Source organism: Podarcis filfolensis (assembly GCF_964270895.1).
Source record: "Podarcis filfolensis genome assembly, chromosome: 4".
NCBI lineage: Eukaryota > Metazoa > Chordata > Lepidosauria > Squamata > Lacertidae > Podarcis > Podarcis filfolensis.
Window position 1 is genome coordinate 58,036,331 of NC_139607.1, and position 24,886 is coordinate 58,061,216.

Here is a 24,886-nt window from a genome sequence, read left to right on the forward strand (position 1 = left end):
AGCTCTATACAATTTAAATATCAGCATCACTAATAAGAAACAGGAATATTTAATTCCAAAGCCATGATTCTCTTTTCCAATGACACTTTAAACTATCCTGGATGAAGACAGAAATAAAACCTTAAAACATCATTTCAGCAATATGGCAAAAGTGCTGCAGTAGTAAGTATAAAGCAAACGTTCAGCTTCTAAAGGAAAACAGAAAATATTTTAAGCAGCAAGCCATCAAATGAAAGGGCTCTATCAAACTTAATGCTACTTGGAGTAGACCCATTCAAAATTAATAAGCCTGGCTTAGGATACATGCTATTTCCCCACCCTCCTTGTATTAACCATCAACAACAAAACTCACTCTCTAGTTATACATTAGCACAAGGCTCCATTTTAATGGTATTTAACAAATCCCAACTCTCAGTGTGAGAATGGGCAATGACAGCATTAACTCTGGGCAGAAAGTATTCAAGAGCACTTTGATAATAATGTCATAAAGGTAAAGGGTAAAGGGACCCCTGACCATTAGGTCCAGTCGTGACCGACTCTGGGGTTGCGGCGCTCATCTCGCTTTACTGGCCGAGGGAGTCGGCTTTTGTCCACAGACAGCTTCCAGGTCATGTGGCCAGCATGACTAAGCCACTTCTGGTGAACCAGAGCAGCGCATGGAAACGCCGTTTACCTTCCTGCCGGTGCGGTACCTATTTATCTATTTGCACTTTGATGTGCTTTCGAACTGCTAGGTTGGCAGGAGCTGGGACCGAACAATGGGAGCTCACCCAATCCCAGGGATTCGAACCGCCGACCTTCTGATTGGCAAGTCCTAGGCTCTGTGGTTTAACTCACAGTGCCACCTGCGTCCCAAATATTTGCAATATTTTAAAATATATTAAATCCTTCAAAATAATTCTTTTGAAGAAGACTACTGCTTATAAACAGGACATATCACAATTTCTGTATTTTCTTAGACATGTGATCCATAGAACTCAGAATGCTACTGCAATAACAGAGTATGCAGTTTATCTGACTGACGCTGTTTACTCACCACACTGCTCCATCTAAAAATATCTCTTTCACAAGCTACCACATGGGAGAACCAAACAGATACGACCGCAAGTGAAAGTCCTTATTAATGAAATAAAGTAACTAATGAAATCCACATGCAATTTATTTCCTGTACTAAAAGCACACTGTCAAAACAAGTATTAGATCTCGCCTTTAAAAGATTTCAAAAGTGAGTGGAACGTTATACGTAGCTTTGAGATACCTATATATAACATGATTTTTGAAAGTATAAACACAAAATATGTACACACATCTATTAGGCCTGCAGATAATCAGAGACTTGGAATCCAAGCAAGGTTGGCAACATCTTACTGAAAACACAGCAGGGAAAAGGCAATATGGAAAAATACTATCCTCCTCTAAGCTATATTTCCATCTTACAGCTGTATTTCAACAGCAAGTGTGCAATGTTTAGTGCATCTCCTTTAATATACTTTAGGTCAAATGTGAGCCAGAACTTAGTAAAAATATAGGATACATACAAAAGAGAAAGCAATTTAAATTGAGGCTGTTCACTGACTTCTTAGCCTTCTCCAATGCAGTGCGCCCAGATAGTTTTGTACTACAACTACCACAGCTGATCAGACTTGTAGCCCAAAACATATGGTGAGCACAAGGTTTGGGAAGTCTGCTCTACTTTGTAGCTTCTATGGTAAAGGTGAAGGTAAAGGGACCCCTGACAGTTAAGTCCAGTCGCAGAGGACTCTGGGGTTGAGGCGCTCATCTCACTTTACTGGCCAAGGGAGCTGCTGTTTGCTGCAGAGACCTTCCGGGTCATGTGGCCAGCATGACTAAGCCGCTTCCGGCGAACCAGAGCAGCACGGAAACGCCGTTTACCTTCCCACCGGAGTGGTACCTATTTATCTACTTGCACTTTGATGTGCTTTCAAACTGCTAGGTTGGCAGGAGCAGGGACCGAGCAACGGGAGCTCACCCCGTTGTGGGGATTCAAACCACCGACCTTCTGATCAGCGAGCCCTAGACTCAGTGGTTTAGACCACAGCGCCACTCACGTCCCTAGCTTCTATGGTGGAGCATCTCTAAAACAAAGTGCATGGATTGGATTCTAGGGTGTTAAATTTTGCAAGGTTGTAGAAGAAAAGTTTCTCCTCTCTTCTAGCAGCTCTCCATGTCTGATTTCACACTGTTCCAGAGTCCTACTCAAACCTTCCAAAGAAGCTTTTTGAGTTCAGAGGCATCAGTCAGGAAGCTTTCCATTTATGAACAACTTCCTTAAGTTAACTTATCTTGGAATGTACTTAAGATAATTCCTGAGATCTTGGTTCCTTAAAAAAACAAATGCAATTTAAATTCTGACAAGTTATAAAGGACAAAAATACTGATTTTGCAATGATATGGCCAACTTCTATTAGTTAGTTGTCCTTCCCCTTTAATTACTGCATGTCTTAAGTAACAAAATACAGATCATTACTTTCCCCTGATATCAGGAAAGGTGGCAATCTACCAATATATGACAATAAAATCATGACCTGCCTCCAAGCAATAAAGTTTAGATCCTTGACCCATTTGTCAGTAAAGCATGGTGTTGTCTAGAAAGAAAATATGAGGGTCAGGGAACAATATTTATATCAGTATGTCTTCTTCAAAAGGGAGGAGGAAGCAGCTAGGTAGGGAGCATGACTTATGGCCATGCCCTGTTAGGAACAGTGTAACTTAGTTGCCGTAATTGTTTCACATGGTTAAGGCATTGATGTGCTAACTATGCATTATTCTTTGCAAAGAGGTTACTAGACTAGTATGGCAACCACGAAGCCTACTTTTACTTTTAAAATACCAACTGAAATAAACAGCACTTAAGTAATAAATCTTAATATGTGCACAAAACTGGAGCAAAGTCTACTGAATGTATTCCTTAAGTAGGTGCTGCCCACTGTAGCACTGGTATGTTACACTTTACGAGCTTTATTGATTAAATTATTAAGAATTCCTTCAAAAATATTGGATGGTGCTGTGTTAATTCTTAGCTTTTTCTTTCGAGAGAACACAGTTAAATGTAGAAATAAATGAAAACTCCAGGAAAAGGACAACTTTTAATTAGAATTCAAGTACAAAGACAGTAAGAAAAAAGGAAAGTTGAAAGTGTTAGGTGTACCTTAAAGAACCCTGCTTCTGGCCCACACCTGTCATAAACATTCGTGGCTTTACCTATAGCCATGATAATACCTTGCATGTTCGGGGTCAGCATGACCTGTTATAGGAGATTTAACATTTATATTTTGAATGAAGAAAAGTGTCAACAACGCAACTCAGTATGTGCCTTTACATACTCATGCAACTGCATGCACCCATTGCAATGGCAAGCATTTCAGCGTTGAATTTGTGGCATTCACAACATTCTTGTCCATTTCCAAGGTAGTAAATATATAACTAGTAACACTAGATTAATAAGAAATACTTAAGGCATTTAAGAGGAAAAAAGAGTTCAAAGCTTCATGTACATGCAGACTTAGTCTCTTGAAGATGATAAGCTTTAACAGACTGAGTTAATGTAAGAGATTATAGCTTCTCCAGTAAGGTACAAAGCAGTCTATTTTCAGTTAAACATAATGACATAATTCTTCTATATGGTACTGGAAGGGACACAAAGTTAAGGGCGCTTTCCTAAGGTGGGAATGCAACATAGTCTCTGTATTTTGGCATTCCATCTTTGCGGAGAACTGTGAAATTAGCATCCAATGCCTAAAAAAGACAAGTGAGCCAGCCCTGAATTTGAACTTATTTCAAGGTGAAAACCATCAATTGGGTATTTACTGGTAGTGGCCAGGTTGGGAATTGCAAGATTTTGGAAGTGGCAATTCTGACAGCATGATACCAAAAGGTGTGGCAGATTGCTTTAAATGAAAAACTTACAGATAAGCTAAAATGGCAAGGGGTAAAAAAGAAAAGAAAAATGCCACAGACAAATTTATGGCGGAATTATACTGTTTTATCACGCATATGAACAGCAGACTTCCTACAGCACATAAAATCTTTTGGATGGTTTGATTTATGATATTGTGCTATTTTTCTTTTATTGTATATGATAATCTAGAGTCTCTCTAATTTTTGATGCATTATAGGACATGGCTATAGTCTGTGTTGCATCGTAGTTGCTGAGGGAGGGATTCTTTTGCTGTAAAATTAATATAAAATTAATTCTTATTTGTGCAGATAGATTTTTTAATATGCATGCCTTCCATTATAGAACTAAAGGCAAAGTCAGAACATGGCTATTAGAAGAATCGGATAGAAGCAAAATGGGAAATCCCTCTAAAATCATTCACATTTTCAAACTGGGAATACATAATGCCAACAGCAGGGTTTCTTTCTGTTCATGAAAGGGACTGCAACAGCAGAGGCTTGCAGTCAAAAGGGGAAGGGGGAAGAAGACGCTATTTTTGCAAATCCACGTTTTCACAGATGAATGGAAAGAAAACACTGTCCTTTGTTACAGATTTATCAAGTGACCCACCTATTCGCGCTTCCAAGGCATGAGCACACGTATTTCATGCAAAGATCACTGTATGTCACAAGTTATTTTTTTCAAGTCAAACCAGTATTGCAATCATTTCAGTGAGGCATGTGGATTTGGAAGGGGTCTGTATGAAAAGGCACTTGGAGGCCTTTTCTAAAGAGACTTCAGGCCCTATGCTAAAGCAGTAGACTAAAAGCACATATATATGTTTAATACTGCTCTCTTCCCCACTGTTATTTCTATGTCAAGGACTATTGATATTTCACATATTAATTTTTATTATTGGCAATTATATGGTAGAAATCACATACAACTTTGTCCAAATATATATTCACAATAATACCAAGTTTCAGCTCCATGTTCTCAGGTTGCAATATCTGAACATTAAATGATGTTGCAACCTGCTGTAACACATGCTGTCTTAAAAATAATGGGTGCTTTTTCCATTTGTTTATTCATGTTCTAATTTATGATTGATGAATTAAAATCCATGTGACTCATCAACTAAGTTTTTTTAACTGGGCGAAAGTCTATCATAAAAACACAGCAAAAATCCCCTGGGATCAGAGCTACCTAGTTCAGAATCTAGTCTCCAACACAAGGAAGCCAGTTATTTCCAGGAAGTCCACGAGTCCACTAGTAAGACATAAAGGCACCCATCTACCCCATTGTTTCTCCCTGTGTGTGTGTGTGTATGTATGTATAATATATACATATACATTGCTCCCATTGAGACTTTATTTAAGAATGCTGATCACTCAAACATAGGCAAGTGTAGGCTTGCCAATTTTTTAGACAGGGATGTGGATCCAAATGTGGATTTGAGACTACACTACATAGTTTTTAATGGAACATGCATTCAGATATTCTTCTGCAAATAATGCAGTTCACATAGTCAATGTGTATAGGGATCCACATTTGAACCCACACACTCTACCTGGGCCCAGTTATATTAAAGGGAAGACTGCACTGTGAAAACACATACCCATGTGGGCACATCAGAGAACTTCCGCTGTAATCTTTGGATCTAAAAGGACTACTTGCCACCCTCTTGACTAGTAGCCCTATGGATCCAAAAGGCCAAAAAAAAAAAAAAAAAAAACCCAGGTGACGGTGGCCCAGAATGTGGGCCTGCCAGGGCCTGTTCTTGCCTGGTGCTTCTGTGGATGCACTGGGGCATGTTAGCTGAAGCTGTCACTAAATATCCCCATCATTTAAACTGTGGCATATAAAACAGTGAGGACTGGTTTCTAGGCCTTTCAATGGGAACTGCAGGGCTACTCCATCAGCTCTGCCGAGACCAGCTCCTAGTTTAGTTTCTCTCCCTGAACTCTTTCCATTTAAGCTGCTCATTAAAAATACTGCATAACATTTAAGAAATGGGACCTGAATGCACTTGCTTTCCTCCCAATCTACCTTTCCTTTGTGCCATGTCTTTTAGATTGTAGGCCCGCAAGCAGCAACTGCATTGTTTTTAACATGTGCACAGCGCTAAGTAAATTCCCAATAGATTATTCATACTAAGAGCAGCTCAAACTCACAGGGCACTTCCAATCAGGATTTTTATAAAAATCAAAAGAGTGATGGCTAACCTGTGGCCCACTGGATGTGGCTGTACTCCAACTCCCATCATCCCCAGCCAGCATGGTCCATGATCGGGGATGAGAGATGTAGTCTGGTGACATCTGGAGGGCCACAGGTCTGCCACCAAAATTACTTGCTTAGTCTTCAGTTACTAGAATCTAAACATGATGCTTGAAAATGCTCAGAACAAACAATCTTCATCAAATTTATCTATTTCACACCGTGCAAAAACAAGAGAGAAGCAGCACCTATCAGTTCTTCATGATTTGACAAATTGCAGTAAAATCAGCTGGGACTTGGGTAAGTGTTTAGGTAAGTGCAACCATGTGCAAGCATGCCAAAGACCACTCATCAGGCAGCTGTCTGCAGCACATGAAAGGTGCAGAAATATGTGATTACGGTGAAGGTGGTACCTCATCGTCATAACCTCCCTCCTCTGACTCAATCACATAAGTCCCTACATCAGGAATCGCCACCTCTACAACTTTCTGTTTAGAAGCTGTTGGATCTGGGGCACTATCAGAATTCTGTGAGGGGGGAAATGAAAACATGACAGGCTTTAGATTGATTCTGTGAGGGGGAAAATGAAAACATGACAGGCTTTAGATTGCTCTGAGAATACTAGCAAAATCTTACTTTCCTTTTTAAATATATAAATATTTTTTAAAATCGCTGCTGTTATAATTGCAAGTAAACAGTTTAAAACTAAAAGTTAAGGCCAACAGTAGGTTACATATACTTTATACTCATTTACATGGACAGCCTTATTATTCAGTAACTTTAGATTGCAATGCTTTCTCTCTTCTTAGCCTGGAAACGATCAGGTGAGGTAATTTATAAATATATTTTTTTTCATTTATATACTGCTTTTCATAAAATCCCTAGAGTGTTTTACACAGCAAAACATACAGTAAAAGCAATTTAACAATTGTAATTAAAACCCACATAATACACAACTGTCAGCAGAATACAAAATATAGCCTAGGAGAAAACAAGTCAAACACCATGTAAGCGTAAAAAATAGAAATTATTGGGTGAAAGGGTTTCAGGGTGTCTTAAAGGATCTGGGAAACAGGTGTGTTTTAAGAGGGCACTGAAACTGATCAACTGTTGACACTTATCATATCTCCAGAGGTAAGGAGTTCCATAAATGGGGTGCTGTACTGGATTCACGATATCTCCCCACTTCCCAGACATGGGAACTGCCCGTAACTGTGCCTTCATTTTGTAGGGATTCAATCACAGTTTAATGGCTCTCATCCAGCCCATTACTGTCTCCAAGCGCTGGTTTAGCACCTGCACAGCCACACCCAGTTCAAAGAGAATGGTGAGAAAGCCCCAATTCAAGCTGTAAGCTGGCAACAAAAGATGCATGAAGATTTGGGCCCGATTTCCCTATATGGACATATTGCATCTTATTCTATTTCCCATAAACTTTGAACAATTAAATTCCCACTGAGTTCGTGGAACAAAATCTAAAATCTAAACTGAATTATAGCCCAGAGATTAATACCCAATCCATGTAGGAAGTTTAAACAGTTTGAATATACACTGTTTTTCTTATTACAAAGGTAGCCTTCAAATGAGGGGCGAGGGCATAAAAAAGTATACACAACTGTCACTTGTGAAGCGCAACAAACGTGTTTATCTCTGGCTGCTTATTTGTAGCAAAATGAATGCAGGCTGCACTTTACAAACAGCTACACACATTTTCTCCAAATGCTAAATTCATGTCTGCATAAAAACATTTACGTTTCAAGTCACTCACGGTCTGTAGCAGGACAAGCATATACTTATTAAAAACAAGTTGCCTTGGTGTATAATGTAGCAAGCAGCGAGGCTGCAGGAGCTGTCAAGATTGACCTTAGATTGCTGTACCGTAAGTTAAAACGGCCGCCTCTTAAGTTCTGAAACATCAAAATGACATTCCTTTTGGACTGGAGATATCATTTTAAATGGATGTTCAGAGGCGGATGCTTGACTGGGAAAATGTCGGAAATTTGTCAGTCGAAACAACAGTATTTTTTCACTGTCTTAGAAGCTTCTTGATCAGGGGTCAGCAAACTTTTTCAGCAGGGGGCCAGTCCACTGTCCCTCAGACCTTGGGGGGGGGGGAATGGACTATATTTTGAAAAGAAAAAAAATGAACTAATTCCTATGCCCCACAAATAACCCAGAGATGCATTTTAAATAAAAGGACACATTCTATTCATGTAAAAACACACTGATTCCCAGACCGTCCGTGGGCCGGATTTAGAAGGCCATGGCTGGATCCGGCCCCCAGGCCTTAGTTTGCCTACCCATGTTCTTGATCATAAGAAAATGTAAATTGCTATGACCTCAGTAAATTGTAAATACACTTAAAGTATGAGAGCATGAAAAGAGTAACAGTGAAATAATTGGTTTACTGCTAAGCAAGAAAGTGTTCTGTTAAAAAGTAATGAATTATACTGCAAGTCAAATGAAACTAGGGTGAAACTTGGATACATAAGGCAATTTCTTGTTTTGCAGAAAGTGGAAGAAATATTTTGATGACACTTAAAGTTATTAATGTGTAACAGTTTCCCCTGATATCATGACCTTACCTTCTGGAATAGTAGTTTGCATAGGCTTCTGTAGATAAAGCACTCATCTCCTGAAATGGCACACTCTTTCAACACAGAACATACAAGGGATGGATCCCATTGTGTAATATGCACAATGTATCACAACACTGAAACTTTTCAGACAGAAAAGTGAACACAAAGACCTTTAGCTAAATCCTAATTGTTAGACAAGCAATTTATTTACTTGATTGTAAATAAAACCGCTAAGCAGTTTACCAAAGTCAGGTATAAATATGATAAATCTTTTGCATATAAAGGAGGAAGATATTTTGCCTTTCCTTACCAAATGCATAATAGCTTCAGGATTCTTATCCTCTTGTTCAGTGAATGCTTTTGTGATTGCTCGTACAGAATCCTCTTTCAATTGCTTTGAGACATCAGTCCTTGAGGGTTGTTCCAAATATTCAGGTTCTTCTCCTTGAAGCGGGAAGCGGGTGGAGAAGGTAAATATTTTATGTTATAAATACATGCACAATATATCACAACGTTACAATGTTACAATTAGGTACAATGTTACAATTAGGTACAATGTTACTTAAGAAGAAGAAGAAGAAGAAGAAGAAGAAGAAGAAGAAGAAGAAGAAGAGGAGGAGGAGGAGTTTGGATTTGATATCCCGCCTTTCATTCCCCTTCAGGAGTCTCAAACATTCTCCTTTCCCTTCCTCCCCCCACAACAAACACTCTGTGAGGTGAGTGGGGCTGAGAGACTTCAAAGAAGTGTGACTGGCCCAAGGTCACCCAGCAGCTGCATGTGGAGGAGCGGAGACGCGAACCCGGTTCCCCAGATTACGAGACTACCGCTCTTAACCACTACACCATACTGGCTCTCTTTTCTGATTAGGTTAAGTTTACTGCTTTCAATGGGTCAATACTAACTGTATGATTAACTGTATTGCAAACTTGACAAAAACAAAAAGGAATGATATCCTACATTAATGTTATCAGCATGATGTTTACCTCTCACATCAGAAGCTTAAGCAGCTACTGAAAAGAAGCGATAAACAGCAGCAATACGTCGTGATAACTGGGGACACTTCTAGAACTGTTTAGGACTCTTGCACTGGACATTCTTTTTTTAACAGGTTTATGTATGCTCTCATTCTCTGATTCTACTTGCTGGGAGGAGAAAAGGAAGTGTACACTTAAATTAGCTTTTAAATTTACCAACCTTGTGAGAGGTTTTTAAGCTCTTTAAGGTGTGTGAGAAGGGTGTTTGTTAATTTTTCTTGCTAAATAATTAAATGCCTTTATCTACATTTGTCTGTTTGCTCGTGGTCCAACTGATGTGCCTGCTTTCCTTCCATCTACAGGTTTGGGGAGCTGCTGGTTGCTTATGAGCTGTAGTCCCTTTGCAGGTCTTGAATAATCAACAATTTAGCCCCCTAACAGAAGAGAAAGCCTTACAGAAGCTGCTTTCTTTACTGACCTGGGGTAGTGGAAGGCATAGGCACCCCGGGTGTTGGGGATGTTAATGTTTTGTCCTGTTGTGCTTTCACAGCAATCTGTGCATCCCAATCTTCCAGCTCTTTTTCAAAACGCTTATTGTCTTCTTTGACATAATCTCTTAGATCAGGAGGTAACGTTTCCATTCCAACAACCATAAGCCCTGTTTCCTTGTTGAATTCCTCTGTAACAGAGTATGATGTGTTTCATGCATCAAATAAAACCATGAAAGCATGCACAAATTCTTTTACAAAACATTTAAAGCCAAGTATTTCAATCAGTTTCACAAAGGAGTTAGCTCAGGATCTTTAGTAAAATAAGTTTCAGCTCCTTGTTTAAAAACTTGGGGAAGGGCACTAAAAAGTTGCATCACTGTACCTTTTACAGCAATGCAACTGTGCTATCATTTATTATCATGCTATTAGTTAGATGAGAGAGCCAACCCTGTATTTACTGGCATGTAAAACAGCAAGAGGAAAAACCATCTGGAAGGAAATGGGGTACTTAAGCTCCCTACTGCAGTCCCCTGTTCCCTGTGCCCCCCTTCACCTTCTCCTCTGCAACCTGATTTTCTCCAGCTACTTTTATTCCAGCTGATGGAATAAAAATCACTAAAAATCCCTTGCCACTTCCTTTGGTATTTACTTTATAGTAGGCCTGTTAAAACTCAAGAACGAAATTCTAACCCAGCCAACTAATTACATGTATGTAAGGAACAACTAAAGTCACTGAGACATTAAATATATTCAACTCAAATTCTGCTTTTCATATCACCGTAATATTACCTTGTATCAAAAATGGTTCTTTATCATTGATATACATTAAGCAGTAAGCACTTGCGTTCCGGTATCCACCAAATGAGTCACGTTCAAGCTCTTCCCAAGTAGACTTTGTAACAGAAATATCATTGTACTTCATCCACCTCCTTTGGTAACTGTCATAGATATATGCCCAGTAGTGTCCTGCATTAGCCTGTCCTTCATGAACTAATACTGCATGTAACCGATACGGAACCTAAGTAAAATAAAATCAACAGGAAATAGGGAGGTTAGGTCACAATAATTAGCAAAAGGAGGAAGAATGAAAAACAGACAGGAATAAGGATTTAATCAGAGGCTTATCAAACAGAAAAACAAAGCTCGTGTAAAAATGGTTTCTTCTCATCAATTCCATAAAGTACTTGGCATCCAGCTTTACCTGCTCACTTCTACCTGCTCTGGATTAAAGGAAATACGAGTGGCTAGTTTCTTCCAGTGTCATTCTGAACTTTGTCACAATTTAGCAGAAACGTTTCCACTCAAGTAGTTCTCTTAAGTATGCAGAAGACTGCAGCCCCAAACCATCACTTTAAAATTCTGTACACAAATGATACAGTATGTACACAAATGATAAAGTATGTATGTTACAGGAAAGCAAGTTGTTCCAAGTTTGAGCTGCAGTTACGCTCAACTGACATGGGTCAACTAAAATGTGTGAATGCATTAACTTCCTCCCCACCTCCACAAATTGCAAGCTTTGTAGGTCTCATGTTCTCCCTGTTATGCTTTCTGTATCTAAAATAGCCAATTTCAAGGGGAAAGTAAAGAAAAAGAATGGGCATGACAGTGATTCAAAGGAAGTGAAACAGATTGCTGATCTTCTGCTTCAAGACAACTGTTGTGATCTACCTAAAACACGGGTGAAGAAGCAATTTAGACTACAAAGCAAAAGGGCTGTGTGAAATACAGTTCCTGTTCAATGCATCTTCACTGGCTACACCAGTTTACACATAGCTCCAGCATGCAGGCTGCATGCTCAACTGAGAAAAGTTTCAAGTCTCAGGCTTATATATACAACTTTTCATGTTAACCAATCATAAGAGAGTAGGTCCTGTCTAATGATGAAAAAGCATGAATGGATACAACTTGTCTAGGCATTTTCATATCTGGGATTGCAGAAGTTGGAAAAACCTTAGAAACAACTTTGAGGAATAATAATAATAATAATTTATATCCCACCCTCCCCGGCCAGAACTGGGCTCAGGGCGGCAACATGAATATATATATAATACATTAAGACATAAAATTCAGCAATCGATTGAAATACAGCTTAAAATCAGATTAAAATCAAAATAAGATCAGATGGCTACCCGCAAATTATAACTATAACTGTAGGGGTTGGGAACCTTAAGTACTCACCAGGCTCAGCTATTTGTATGAGCCGGTGAGAAGAGTTAGAGAGGCCACTTATATGCAAGGTCATGTAAAAGGAGAGGGGTCAGACTGAACCCCGACCAAAGGCCTGGTGGAACAGCTCCGACTTGCAGTCCCCGCGGAAAGATGTGAAGTCCTGCAGGGCCCTGGTCTCTTGTGACAGAGCATTCTACCAGACTGGGGCCAGGGCTGGAAAGGCCCTGGCTCTGGTCGAGGCCAGTCTAATCTCCTTGAGGCCCGGGACCTCCAAGATGTTATATAGTGCAAAGGTGGCTGAGAACCTGAAGTATACTCTCATAAAATACACAATTGGTCACTATTATTGCTATATTATGGTAATAGATTCTCTTTCATATGGAAATACTTACCTGCACCATTGATTTGTCAGTGTACATTAACTCAATTGTGCGCTGTATTCTAGCTATGCTTTCTTGCAAATCTAAGATGAAAGGAAAATGAAGTCATTCCCTCCAATATGAAAATTCACATTTCTACAGATAAACACAATTATTCTACTACTGGCTACTACTACTACTACTAATAATAATAAAATTAATATTCCATCCTTCCTTCTGTAGGAGGTCCAGAGAAGCATTTACATGCCAAATAATTACGAATCATCACTTCCTCCTGCATTTTAAAAGAAATTTTAATTCTTTCAGGTACTGACCATGAAATATATTCTCTCCCTCTTGAGAGCTTTGCCCAAATCTCCCAACAATGTCAAACATCCCATATATAAAAATGAGATCTACCGGTTAGAGCTTTACAGATCACCCATAAGACTTAGATGGACAGTGGTTTACCTGGCAACCATTTACTGACTGCTTGCCTTCCCCAATTGTGCAGGACAGACTGCATAGCTTAAACATAAAAATTGCTTCCATGTAATCAAAACTACCTATACTTTGCCAAGTACCAAGTCAGAAGAAAAAAAAAGAAAATTGCTGGATGTTACAGCAACTGCCAGCAAATTTTGCCTGCCTTGGCAAGCAACCCAAATGACACTTGCCAACTCCATCCCTTTTCAGAGACGGGAGGAATAGAATGTCACATTCAATATAATACTGAGCATCAACTAGACTATGAGGCTTAAGCTCAAGCCCCTGTCATGCTCTAAGCTAGACCGGGGAGAGCAATGGCTCTGGCCTGCCAACCTGAGCTTCTCTAAAACAAGTGCTTTGGATAAGGCATTGTCTAAGCTCCAGAAAAGAGTGAAGACCATGCTAATCTCTTGGCCTTGGCCAAACTTCCCAGCCAGTACCTCTAGTGTCATTTTCTACTTCCGTCCTCCAACGATGTAAACATCCCTCAAGAACTGAAAGCTCCTCTTCAGTTATGTGTCTTGGTGCTGGGTGCATTGGCAGGTCTGGTGGAATCCGAGATTGTGTGAATGGCTTGTGTATTACCGACCGCTGTGCAGGCGATGTGCTTTGTGTATCTGTAGAAGGCCCCTGTTGTTCTGTTGTGCTACATTTGTTGAAAAGATGAAACATTCAATCTAAGCAACTGAATCAATATATTATCTCAAAAGATACTACACATTGACAAAAAGGCCTCTGGATTCTGAAATTAATGCAGTTCCAAGCCATCTTTAAAAGACGTCCCTCGCAGAACACAATGTCTGAAATCTGACAGAAAATCTTGGGGTATGAACACAAGAACTTATACATTTTGTTCTCCCGTACCCCCAATCATGCCTATAAAGGAAACTACCACCTCTCACATCAACTCCTCTAGAGTAAGTAGTATGCGGAACTTGGGACCCCTCCTAGTCTTCAGAGCTTTTAATATCAAACCTCATGTCTCATTGATTGTGCCAATGTCTTTTATTTTTCACTAATGAGCTATTTTCTGGAATACACGTTAATAAATACATTTTTCTTAAATAGCATTTAAGAAAAGATATAAGGCAAATAACAAAATCAATGTAAAACCACCTCATTTGTACACAATTAAGTTGCTTAAAGTGAAATTCTAGGTATCTCACATGACTTTGTGATACAAAGCTGTGCAAACCACAGAGTATTTTCACAAACGGCTGCATACAAGGTCTAAAGGTACATGCATTCAGCATTACCTAGAGAAACTAAGCAGGTTTGGGTCTGGTCAGTGCCTGGATAGGTGACTGCATGGGAACTACATGGGTTTCATGACCGATGAGAGGTAAAATTTAAATGCAGAAGCATAAATGAATAATTTCAAGTATTTTTTTAAAAATAGTTATTTGGTCATTAATTGATTAATTAACTTCAGCTAAGCAAATCATAATTAGAAAGACTGAACACATGTGATGCATTTTTTACCTTGGTATTGCCTGTGTTGACAAAGTACCACTAGGGAGAGCACTAGTATTAAGATCCTCAATAGGAGACGTACAAACTGGCTTACTTGATGCAAACTCCAGAGCATACTGTAGGACATCTACCAGGGGAAATCTCTTAGGACCGGAACCGTAGCTTAAATATCTGCCAAAACATATTAATACCCTCATTACATGCTCAAATATCTCCAAAACACATGCTTCATATTCTACATTTACAGTGTAACTGTAGGAAAGAGTTTTAAGTTATTTCATCTGCTATGGATGACTTGCAGCTTGCACAGGGTTAGGTTCTGCACACTGTGCGTAAAGCTGAACTTGCATATAGCTAGAATGACCCCAAAATCGCCCCTTTGTGACTATTACTACCTTTCTGGAGCAGGTGGGCCAAGTGGACCTTGCGCCACACATAGGATGGAGAGGTTCAAAGCTCTTTCTGTGAGGGAAAACCCTGGTGCGAAAAGAGCTTTTAGGCTCTCTGCCTTGCAAGGGTCTAATTTGGGTGATTGTGTGCTGGCCAGCCACCAAGTGTATATAGTGTTTTGAGAGTAATTCTGGCTGATTTTTATGCCAGCAAACTCTTCTGTCTACCATAGTTGCAATAGGCCTGAACCACTTGGAAGTCAGTGCACACAAATACCTATGCATCCTATAGAATGTTGAGACAGATTGGACAGTTATCTGACTTGGTATAACACAGTTTCCTGTGGTTTCACCACTATGGGGAAAAACCAATTTCAATAAAAGACCACTTTACCTATTTCTTATGACTCTAGAAAAAAGTAGAATAAAATAAAGGCAAAATGAAAGAAATTCTGGGGAAATAATAATATAAGGGCAAAACAGGTTCCAATTTGTACATCAGAAATTTATCTATTAATATCAGAATTTTAAAAAACATATTACCGTTCTAGTCTCTGCTGCAATATTGTGAGGTATTCTTTAAGTCTTTTTATTTCTTCCCGCTTTATTCGTGTAATTTCTCTGTTTTTGTGCATATATCTGTCAACAGAGGACAAATTTCTCAGTGTTATATTTCAGTAACAGGAGCACATAGCATCTGAACACTTTCTTGTAATAATTTAACAATATTTTGATATTACAGACTTTCATAGAAAGATATTCAATACTGTTTTCTTGTTGCCTGAATAACAGGTAAATACATCAACTGGCTACTGATCATGAAAAAAAGTTATGTACACATACAGATACAGTATATATTTCTAAACTAATTGGAAAGTGAATTTTTAAAAACTTTAGGAAGCTCTCTCCTTCCCCTGGCATTAGGAATGTTACCACAAGCCACAATCCTATTCACACTGACCTGGGAGTAAACCTTATTGCACTCATTGTGGCTTATTTCCAAGCACCTATTGCAGAGAATTGTGCTATGACCTACCGTTCTATTTTATCCTGAAGTTTCAAGATAGCTAACGATACTGCTTAATTCGACCAAGTGTAGAGAGATGCAGAGTAGACAATAGGATCAGAACCATCATCCGCCTGTCATCATCTACTATACCTTATCTGAAGAAGATATCACAACTATTTCATGACGTGCATATTCTGGGGGAGCCTCGGGGCCAGTGGACATAATGGGTCTTTCCCTGTCTCTCCCCATTTGCTGATGCCTTTCGCAAATATTTTCTGGAATGTGTCGCAACCCTCTGGGGGAAGATTTGGGGAAGGCAAGGTCTAAAGGGGTAGAAAGGAAGGGGAAGTTCCACTATGTCTGCTTGTGTGATGCTGAGTCTTGCCCTGAGGCTCACCCTGAGTGTAGCTAAGTCTGTTAGGCAAGCCAGATGCCACAATTTGATATCACCAACCTCTATCTTGAGCATCAGCTTCCTGTACCTTGAATCTATTTGTTCCCTCAGCTTGCGCTGAAGTGGATCAGAAAGTTTTATGAATTCAAGTCTAACAACGATATTAACAGTGCAAGCAATGTAATTAGAAGCCACAGCAGACGTAGGATGAACAGGTTTGTATTAATGGCAGCATATTTACAATATTCATCTATTTGTAGATGAAGAAATATCTTACTGCCATAAAAAACCTGTCATAAAAACATTAAATGCCATATTTGAGAACAAAATATGAGTTAAAGCTCACACTCGGGAAAAGAAAACAATATAAATGTTTTCACCTCACTGATTCTGGAAGTGCATTATATAGCTGATATTCAGCCTTATTTATTGAATATATTCAACTCCTGCACTTACAAAAGTCTAAAAGCAGTGGTTTTGGTTCACATATACAGTGTAACCCTATGGACAATTATCTGTGGGAAGCTCCATTGGTCACAATAGGATTCAGTTCTGACAAAACATGCATAGGATTGACTTCTATCATTTCCACATGGGGAGCCGTAAAAACTTTTCACTGTGTAGAAAATAGAAGTTAACATGTCAGATAATTGGCTGCTACTATCTACACCATGGGTAGGCAAACTAAGGTCCGGGGGCCGGATCCAACCCAATCGCCTTCTCAATCCGGCCCGTGGACGGTCCGAGAATCAGCGTGTTTTCACATGAGTAGAATGTGTCCTTTTATTTAAAATGCATCTCTGGGTTATTTGTGGGGCATACGAATTCGTTCCATTCCCCCCCCCCCAAAAAAAAATATAGTCCAGCCTCCCACAAGGTCTGAGGGACAGTGATCCGGCCCCCTGCTGGAAAAGTTTGCTGACCTCTGAGCTACACATTATAATTATTGTCTGTTATCTTTCGCAATATATTATTACACAAGCTTCTGTACCTGTCTAGGTATAGAACTTGAGGGAATTCTAATTTGTTGTGTATCTTCTCTGGTCTTCCCAAAGCCTGGTTGAATTCAAATCTTGAAAGCTCAAAGGTTAAGACAGGAGGAAGTTCAGTAAACCAGTGCTGGGAAAAAAACAAAACACAAAAAAGAGTGAATTGTTAAGGAATATGCCTTTCGACTCTAATTATTCAAGTGGGGTTAAAGGTATTTTAGGGAATAAATCAAAGTAAACTTTCCACGGTGCATCTTTTACAGTTGTATATCTAAAAAATAAATAAAATATTTACTTTAGGTCAAACAAGGAATATATATTATCAGGTTCCAGTATAATGCCAAGAGTTCTGTTCAGCATATGCTGAAAACAATGCAGCTCTGGGGGATCATAAAGATCTATAGAAATTGAAACCACACAAGTTGAGTTACATTAAGGCTTGTGTACCCACTACATCAAGCACTGAGACAAACACGCTGCTGTTAGGCTTTCTTCTAAAATAGTCTCTTTCTTTCTCACCTTCTTCAAGCTATGATTTTTTTTAGGGCTCACTTTATAAGCACTGTAATAGTGCTATCACTACATTCGCATTTAACTGAATGTTTTCCTTTGATTTAAAATCTGATAGCATCTTGTAATTGCTGGTAATTGGTAACTGTACAGCAATGTATTCCAACATCATAATTACTTTTTAAAGTTTATTTACTACCACTGATAATTCCGTGAACTGAGATGTAGTGCAAAAAATTAAGTTGATTAAAATCCAAAAATAGCTTATTTTCCTATATGAAAATTTGGAAAAGCATTGCACACTATCTTTGCTGTATTCATGTATTTAATCCAAACTACTGACCTTGGCATATAATAATCAAAATGTGTCAGATGCATGTAATTTTGTAGTGTCTGCTTTTCTAGAAAATGAACAGATCTGTTCTCTTTATTCCAACTCACTAGGCTGAACTTTGCATTGAGAAACTCTTTGGGAAAGATGTTATCCTAGAACCTTAGAGAAGATCAGGACAAAAAAATAAAAAAAATATGAAAAACACAAAATGATGTTATCTACAAAGAAAGCCCAATAGTTCTGGAAAGATTTCTAGACATACCTGAGAAATTACCTCCTATTCAAAGGAAAACTCATTTTATAAAACTGATTCTCACATCTTCTCCAAGTAGGAAAGCTTTATAAGTACAAGGTTGAGTGAGAAGATACAATTATTATTTTTTTAGCTTCCCTCATTAAAAGTGGAAGTGTTCTCCATTCCATTTTAAAATGCCAGAATTTGGTTTTGTAGCAAAGAATTGTATCTTCTAAAACTTAAAAGTCAAGTACAAGAGATGTTTCTTCATCTGAATACATGCAAAGTAGTGAAATCTTTACCCAAACTCTGCCTTGCTGTCAATTTGACACAAATTCTAAAATTTTAGAATGTTTAGGCCCATATATTAACAGGACATAAATCCACCATCTGCAAGGCATAAATGTATGAACACCCCTAGATAGCCAACGATCCAGTCCTATTTTCTCATACTGTTGACAAGTGGAAGATCCTGTTACGCACCAGAAATATTTACTCTCATAACATATTTCTACCAGGGCAATATGGATTTTTTGTGGTGTAAGAACCACTACCTGAAGATGACACTCTAAGTCCATAGTAAAGAATAAGCTGTATTTCCTACCTCCTGGATAGGAGATGTATTGCATAATTTAATTGACATAGTTTGATGCAATGAATCACTCAAAGTTTACTGGGCTGCCAAGAGCAAGCATAATCTAAATCCAGATCACCTTTCCAGTTCTGTGGCAAAAGATAAACCGTAGAACCAGTTGGAATGGACTAATTTAGATCAACTCATTTATTGAAATAATTCAAATGTTTCCAGCTAAATATTTCCTCTCTTGAGCTACCATGTCTAAATATTTTCCGAACTGGTGGTTATCCAAAAAATATCTGAGATGAAAGTGGGCAAGTCTTATCAGCGTAAATAAATGACCTGCCAAACTGACTTGCATTTGTGCCATCTATATTTTCAACTAGGTCAGCTTCATGGAAACGGTTACCAATGTCTCTAGAAGTCTAAGCATATCACTCACCTCCTGGCCGGACTTCCCAGAATTTTCTGAGTGCAAGGATTCAATTTCCCCTTCTATCATGGCAGCTTCTAGGCACTCGTGTAGATCTTTGAAGCCATTAACCTGAAGTGGGTACTGGCCAAACATCTCTGTATTTTCAAATTTCTTCCCTTATCAGAAGAGGGAGGAGTTAAGATTTCAACAATGAACATTTATCATCATATACACTATGAAGATGCATTTTATTTCATAGCAGCTCTTAGATGAAGCTGATTATAAAACTAACTCATTTATCTGCATGCTATGTGAAATGTCTGCTGTGAGCTATGCAGCAGGAGGTTGTGCTCTGGAGAGTGGAAACGCAAGTAGGTGTCCTTTTTCCTTTTCATCCCCCTAAAACACCCTGATACTGTGCAGAGAGGAGCAGCACATTTAAGCCTTACAGCACACCTCCCCTCAACCCTAATCACTCCCCACCTTTTCCAGGTTACTTACTCCAAGTGGTTAGGGGCTGAGCAGGCCAATTTCCTCTTCCTCTTCTCCCCGACTCCAGTCCCCCACCCGCAGCAGCCCACTATTGTTACATCATGAAGCCCCATATATGGGAGGACTTCCCCACTGATCTCAAGTGGCTAGGGTAGCTCTGGAGGTAGCTCTGGAGCTACTCAGCACTGATACTAAGCTCGATGCCTTGTAAACAGATGCACCACCTTTTAGCTTTCAGTTTCAACTAGATACTGCCAAACAAAATTCTGCTGCATTAAGACACCATTATCTGGAGTATTTAGAATGTTTTCCCAAGATTTTCACTTCACTGCTTCTACACACAGAGAGACTTGTATGCACTATTTTCGCTCATCATTAACATTTTGATTAGAGAGAAGATAACTTAAGACTGTTCCCACTCAAGAGCAGTACCTTCAAGAACTCCAACTGCTAGAAACCGCCCATAAAACAGCTCTACCATCGGGTTCTTTGGCTTTTCTCCATCCCTAAAAATACAATGATTAAAAAAAACCACACACACACTGGAATTACAAGAGTAATCTGCTTCAAGAAAATGTAAAAAGTCTGCATTCAACAGAGCCAACACTTATTTTACTGACCCTATTTTATTGACCCATATGCTTTTAAAAGAACCAGGAGAATGTGAGGTGTCTGTTTTTTTACAACATTTATTGTTATTAATTTATTTGATGTGTATCCTGATTTTTCAAGCAGAGTCCACATAGTGGCTGATATTAATAAATTACAACAGCTTCACTATAGATATTGCACTTAAAGCAAGCAAAAAGCCAAAATGTACACATGGAGGATGCACAGTTCCTCTAAACACAGGGAAGCAGAACAAGGGACAATGCCAAGCTGACCCAGGGGCTGGTGGGTGATGGTTCTTTCCCCATTTCCTTCCTCTACCCCCAGCTCTGTCATAGGGCAGTTCTTCACATGGCTGACTTGTGGGGAGGGGGCAAAAAGAAAATAGGCGATGTCATCTTTGATTGCCCTCTTCTCTCTCTCATTTGATATTAGATCGCTACTGTAATCATATTTAATCAGTATTGCCACTATGGGAAATGATTTTTATTTATTTTTCTAAGAATAAATGAGAAGCACATTTAGATTCCCGAGGGTGAATTTTTGAGCGAAGTCCTTCTACTCCAAGTAACAACACTTGTCCTACAGGAAATCAGAAGACACTGCTGGTTTCTTAAAATGACTACTTACTGTTCCTCTTCAGCTTTTATTTGGAAGGCATCCTCTAACCAGTCTAATAACTTGTGTGTGAATTCACTGACATCTTGCTGTTGAGAGAGTAAACGAATGCACATTCAAATCTAGTAGTCAAGAAAATATTCTATCCATCAGCTATGATACTTGTAGATATTAATTCTCCTATGGCTAATATAATGGGAAGCTCACTGTATTGTGTGAACTGCTGTGAAAACACAGGATAGGGGTGGGTCCAAATACCTTACAAAGGGCTTTTGGCTACTAAGCAGTATTAAAGTAGTTGGCATTTTCCCATACTAACTTACTTTTCAACAGCTTATTGATTTTTTTAATTTATTTTTTATTTTTGGTAAACTGCTGCGATTTACAATCAAGTGGTATGTAATATTTTATTAAATAAATAAATGAACTGTAAAGGGTAGCAATCAACATTGAGATTATTTTTACAAATCAAGCTATACATACATTTTCTGAAATAAATGAATATATAAATAAAACAGTCCTACTTAGAGTATGCCCATTTAAGTTTATGGAAATGGCAAACTTGGGTTCATTCATTTCAATGGGTCTAGTCTGAGTAGGTTTGGTTGAATATAGCCCGAAGAATCAGATTCAATTCCACTACTATATTGCAAACTGATATTTTGTTTTACAAATTTAGCTCTGTAGGCAGAAATAATAGCCTGCTGCAACCGTTATTGACTTCTCAATCTTCTGTAGGGCTGTGTCTATTAAGAGTGAAACCATAGCAGCTTCAGTGAATAGCAAACACAGTGCCAGTTCTTCAGATGCACTTATAGCATGGCAAGATGGTTTCTGTTACCTATTTCCTAGAGATTCCATTATTCTAACATAAGCCAAGATAAATACCAATCTATATAAATGAGGGACTTCAGCAGTTGAATAACTGAACTTCTATCCTTGGTACAGATGTGCATCAAGTAAGAAAATGTTACTTGGTTTTAAAATGTTATGCTTACTATTTGAAAACCCAGAACATAAAATTGAAATAAAATTAAAAAGTGTATATGGAGTCCAGGATGTATTAATAGGTGCAAAGACCGTGCAATTATCAGACTACTGCATAATATTTGATCACAGCAGGTAAGTGTGGTTTGTCTCATGGTGAAGTAGCAGAAATTGCAACGCCATGTTTGTATGCTTGGTTCAACTATAATTTATATGGTTATTTCTATTCAAAATAAGATAGAGTATTAACATTACCTGCTGAGAGTCATTAGATTTGAATGCATCTTTCAAGATTTCCACAGCTCTTGATGGATCAACATATTTTCTTTTTGAGCCAAAAAGAAGTGCAAATAAGTATCTTAGCTCACGCATAAAAGGCAAATTTCTATTTTCCTGTGTACAAAATAAACAAACAGTTATGAGGTTGGGTTTTTTATACTTCATATTGCCACATTATAATTTCTAAATTACTGCTGCATAAATAAACTACCAAGAATGCTTTTCTGCAATAGCAATCATAACCTTGTCTCTCAAAAAACGACTAAACATACTGTCTGGGGGGGAAACAGCTCGATGAATGACTACTACTACCAAAAATCCAATGACAGTTGTACCGTTTTAAGACAGGAAAAATACTTCTTATTTCCCTGCCTCAATTCTATTCCACAGAAAGGGGACTGATGGCCTAGATAAACCAAGGCATCAGTTATACTAGTGTCAAATGATAAATTCTAGTCCTCTGCCATGAGGCAAATCCCTATCTTCCCTTTAACTATCCCACGATTCCCAAGCACTAAATAGGTAATAGTTACACAGATATTGATATCTTGAAGCCCTGGAAATGTCACCAGTGATCTGCACAGCATGGCACCACAAGTCACCAGAAGAGATGGAAATGAAAATGAAGACTTCTCTCAACCCTTGAAGCTCAATTCTATTATCTGCAGCTGGTGTCCAAAGCTAGTTTTACTTGCTTGCCTTTAAATGCAAAGTAAAATACGCTTTGCTCAAAGTCTGCAGAATTATCAAGAACTTTGATGCCTCTGCAGGCCTTAGAATGTACTAAAAAAACACCCCTGCCTACCTCCCTATAGACCTCTTGGACATTAAGATTGGCAGAGAGTAGTTATCAGAAGTTTAGGAGGTGACAGCGTGGGAGAGGGCATTCTCTATGGCAGTCCCTAAGGGGTTGAATTTCCTCCCCACAGATATGCATCAGGGATCTTCATTATGCTGTTTTTGTTGTATGCTGAAGATGTACTCCTTTATGCTGGCCTTTAAGATAATTATAGATTAGGTCCCACCATATTCTCATGGCTGTAATCTGTTTTAACTGATTTCAGTAATGCATTTTTGAATTGCTGTAAACCACACTGAGATCTCACAGTTAAGGGCAGGTAAGAAAACTAATAAATAATAGTTTCCATTGCCTGCAGCAGAACCTTAGTGCTCATGTTGTACACTGCTGAATATATGACCCTTTCCACACAATTCTTTCAATACCACATCTGAATTTTCCCAAACTAGGGCAAAACACAGTGGGGTATTCTGCATTAGGAAAAGCATTATGTTAGTCTATTGGTAATGCATATTTCTACTTTTACCTTTTGGTTTCGGGGCAGATCTTGAGCGCCGGCAGGAGGACTATAATTCAAGACTAGCCTTCGGAATTCCAGCAGATTAAATAACGACTGAAAAAGAAAAGGCATTTTATATAACCTTTTAAAATTGCCGATCATTTAATGTGTTTGGTATTTACACTTTAACATACTTAAAAATACAGCAGAAGTACGGAACTGGTTTGTGGATTGTAGCCCATATGGAGTGCCTTGTATGCTTTTTGCTTTATTCTGAAAAGCCTTGTGGAGAAATCACTTTTCTCCAACTGTATTTTCTGAGGGGTTTTTTTCTCTTAAAAGGAATGGATGAAGGTATTTAAAATGTGGAATGTAAATGGTTCATTGTACTGTATAAACAATACATGCTTTCTCCGGGAACTGTAAGATAGCCAGTATCAGAACATGCAGGTTGCTGACAAGAGTTAACCAACAGTAGATTTTGACTTGTCCAGTTAAGAGATGCTGTCTCATCCTGTTGGAGTACAGCTGTGGACATGAGGAGGGGGAATCCTACCCATATTTTAAAAGACAGTTGGAGGGCACTCCAAATGCAGCTTCAACATACCCTCTGGTCATATACTATGCTTAACAATCCCCATATGACGAGCTCTTCAGAATATTTAACATATCAAACCTTAAGTATTGTTCCTTTTTTTCTGAACACATTTATACAAGCTCCCAGCTTTCCAAAACTAATTTCAAATTGTCTCACTGTTCTAGTTTGAGATTGCTGCTTTCTGCCAAGTCTACACTGACATCAAGTGCCATGGTAACAAGCTATACATAAAAACCTTAACGAATAGCAGCTTCCTAGCAACACACCAGTTCTAGCTCAGAGCTGGGGGGGGGGGAAGGTCCATTATTTTGGGGGGGCGGGCAGGAAAGTCATTTAAAGAAGTTAGACATACAACTCAAACGCCTGCAAGTTTACCAAGAACCAAATCACACTATGCCCACGTGTACACAGTCTTGGGTAATAGTGCAAAGGACAGCAGCCTTAAAGGCATCTGAATTAAGTGGCAGCAGTACTCAGAGCCACTTCAAACATTACAAACT

General features: G+C 38.7%; 1 protein-coding gene across 4 annotated transcripts in view; it reads right to left on the reverse strand.

The window, feature by feature from the left end:
- The window catches only part of USP25 (ubiquitin specific peptidase 25), a 55,319-nt gene that overhangs the window by 5,463 nt on the left and 24,970 nt on the right, over positions 1–24,886 (reverse strand). For 2 of the 4 annotated variants that reach the window (XM_083611266.1, XM_083611267.1), the window contains exons 6-20: positions 23,816–23,902; positions 22,467–22,604; positions 21,237–21,313; positions 20,430–20,503; positions 19,533–19,681; positions 17,437–17,564; positions 15,586–15,681; positions 14,663–14,824; positions 13,621–13,826; positions 12,725–12,795; positions 10,950–11,178; positions 10,148–10,348; positions 9,005–9,138; positions 6,529–6,642; positions 3,170–3,265 (exon numbers count right to left, since the gene is read on the reverse strand). In XM_083611266.1, the coding sequence (XP_083467392.1) occupies positions 3,170–3,265; positions 6,529–6,642; positions 9,005–9,138; positions 10,148–10,348; positions 10,950–11,178; positions 12,725–12,795; positions 13,621–13,826; positions 14,663–14,824; positions 15,586–15,681; positions 17,437–17,564; positions 19,533–19,681; positions 20,430–20,503; positions 21,237–21,313; positions 22,467–22,604; positions 23,816–23,902 (1,962 nt within the window). The remainder of the gene's footprint in view (positions 1–3,169; positions 3,266–6,528; positions 6,643–9,004; positions 9,139–10,147; positions 10,349–10,949; positions 11,179–12,724; positions 12,796–13,620; positions 13,827–14,662; positions 14,825–15,585; positions 15,682–17,436; positions 17,565–19,532; positions 19,682–20,429; positions 20,504–21,236; positions 21,314–22,466; positions 22,605–23,815; positions 23,903–24,886) is intronic. The other 2 variants (XM_083611268.1, XM_083611269.1) reach the window with 2 other exon arrangements.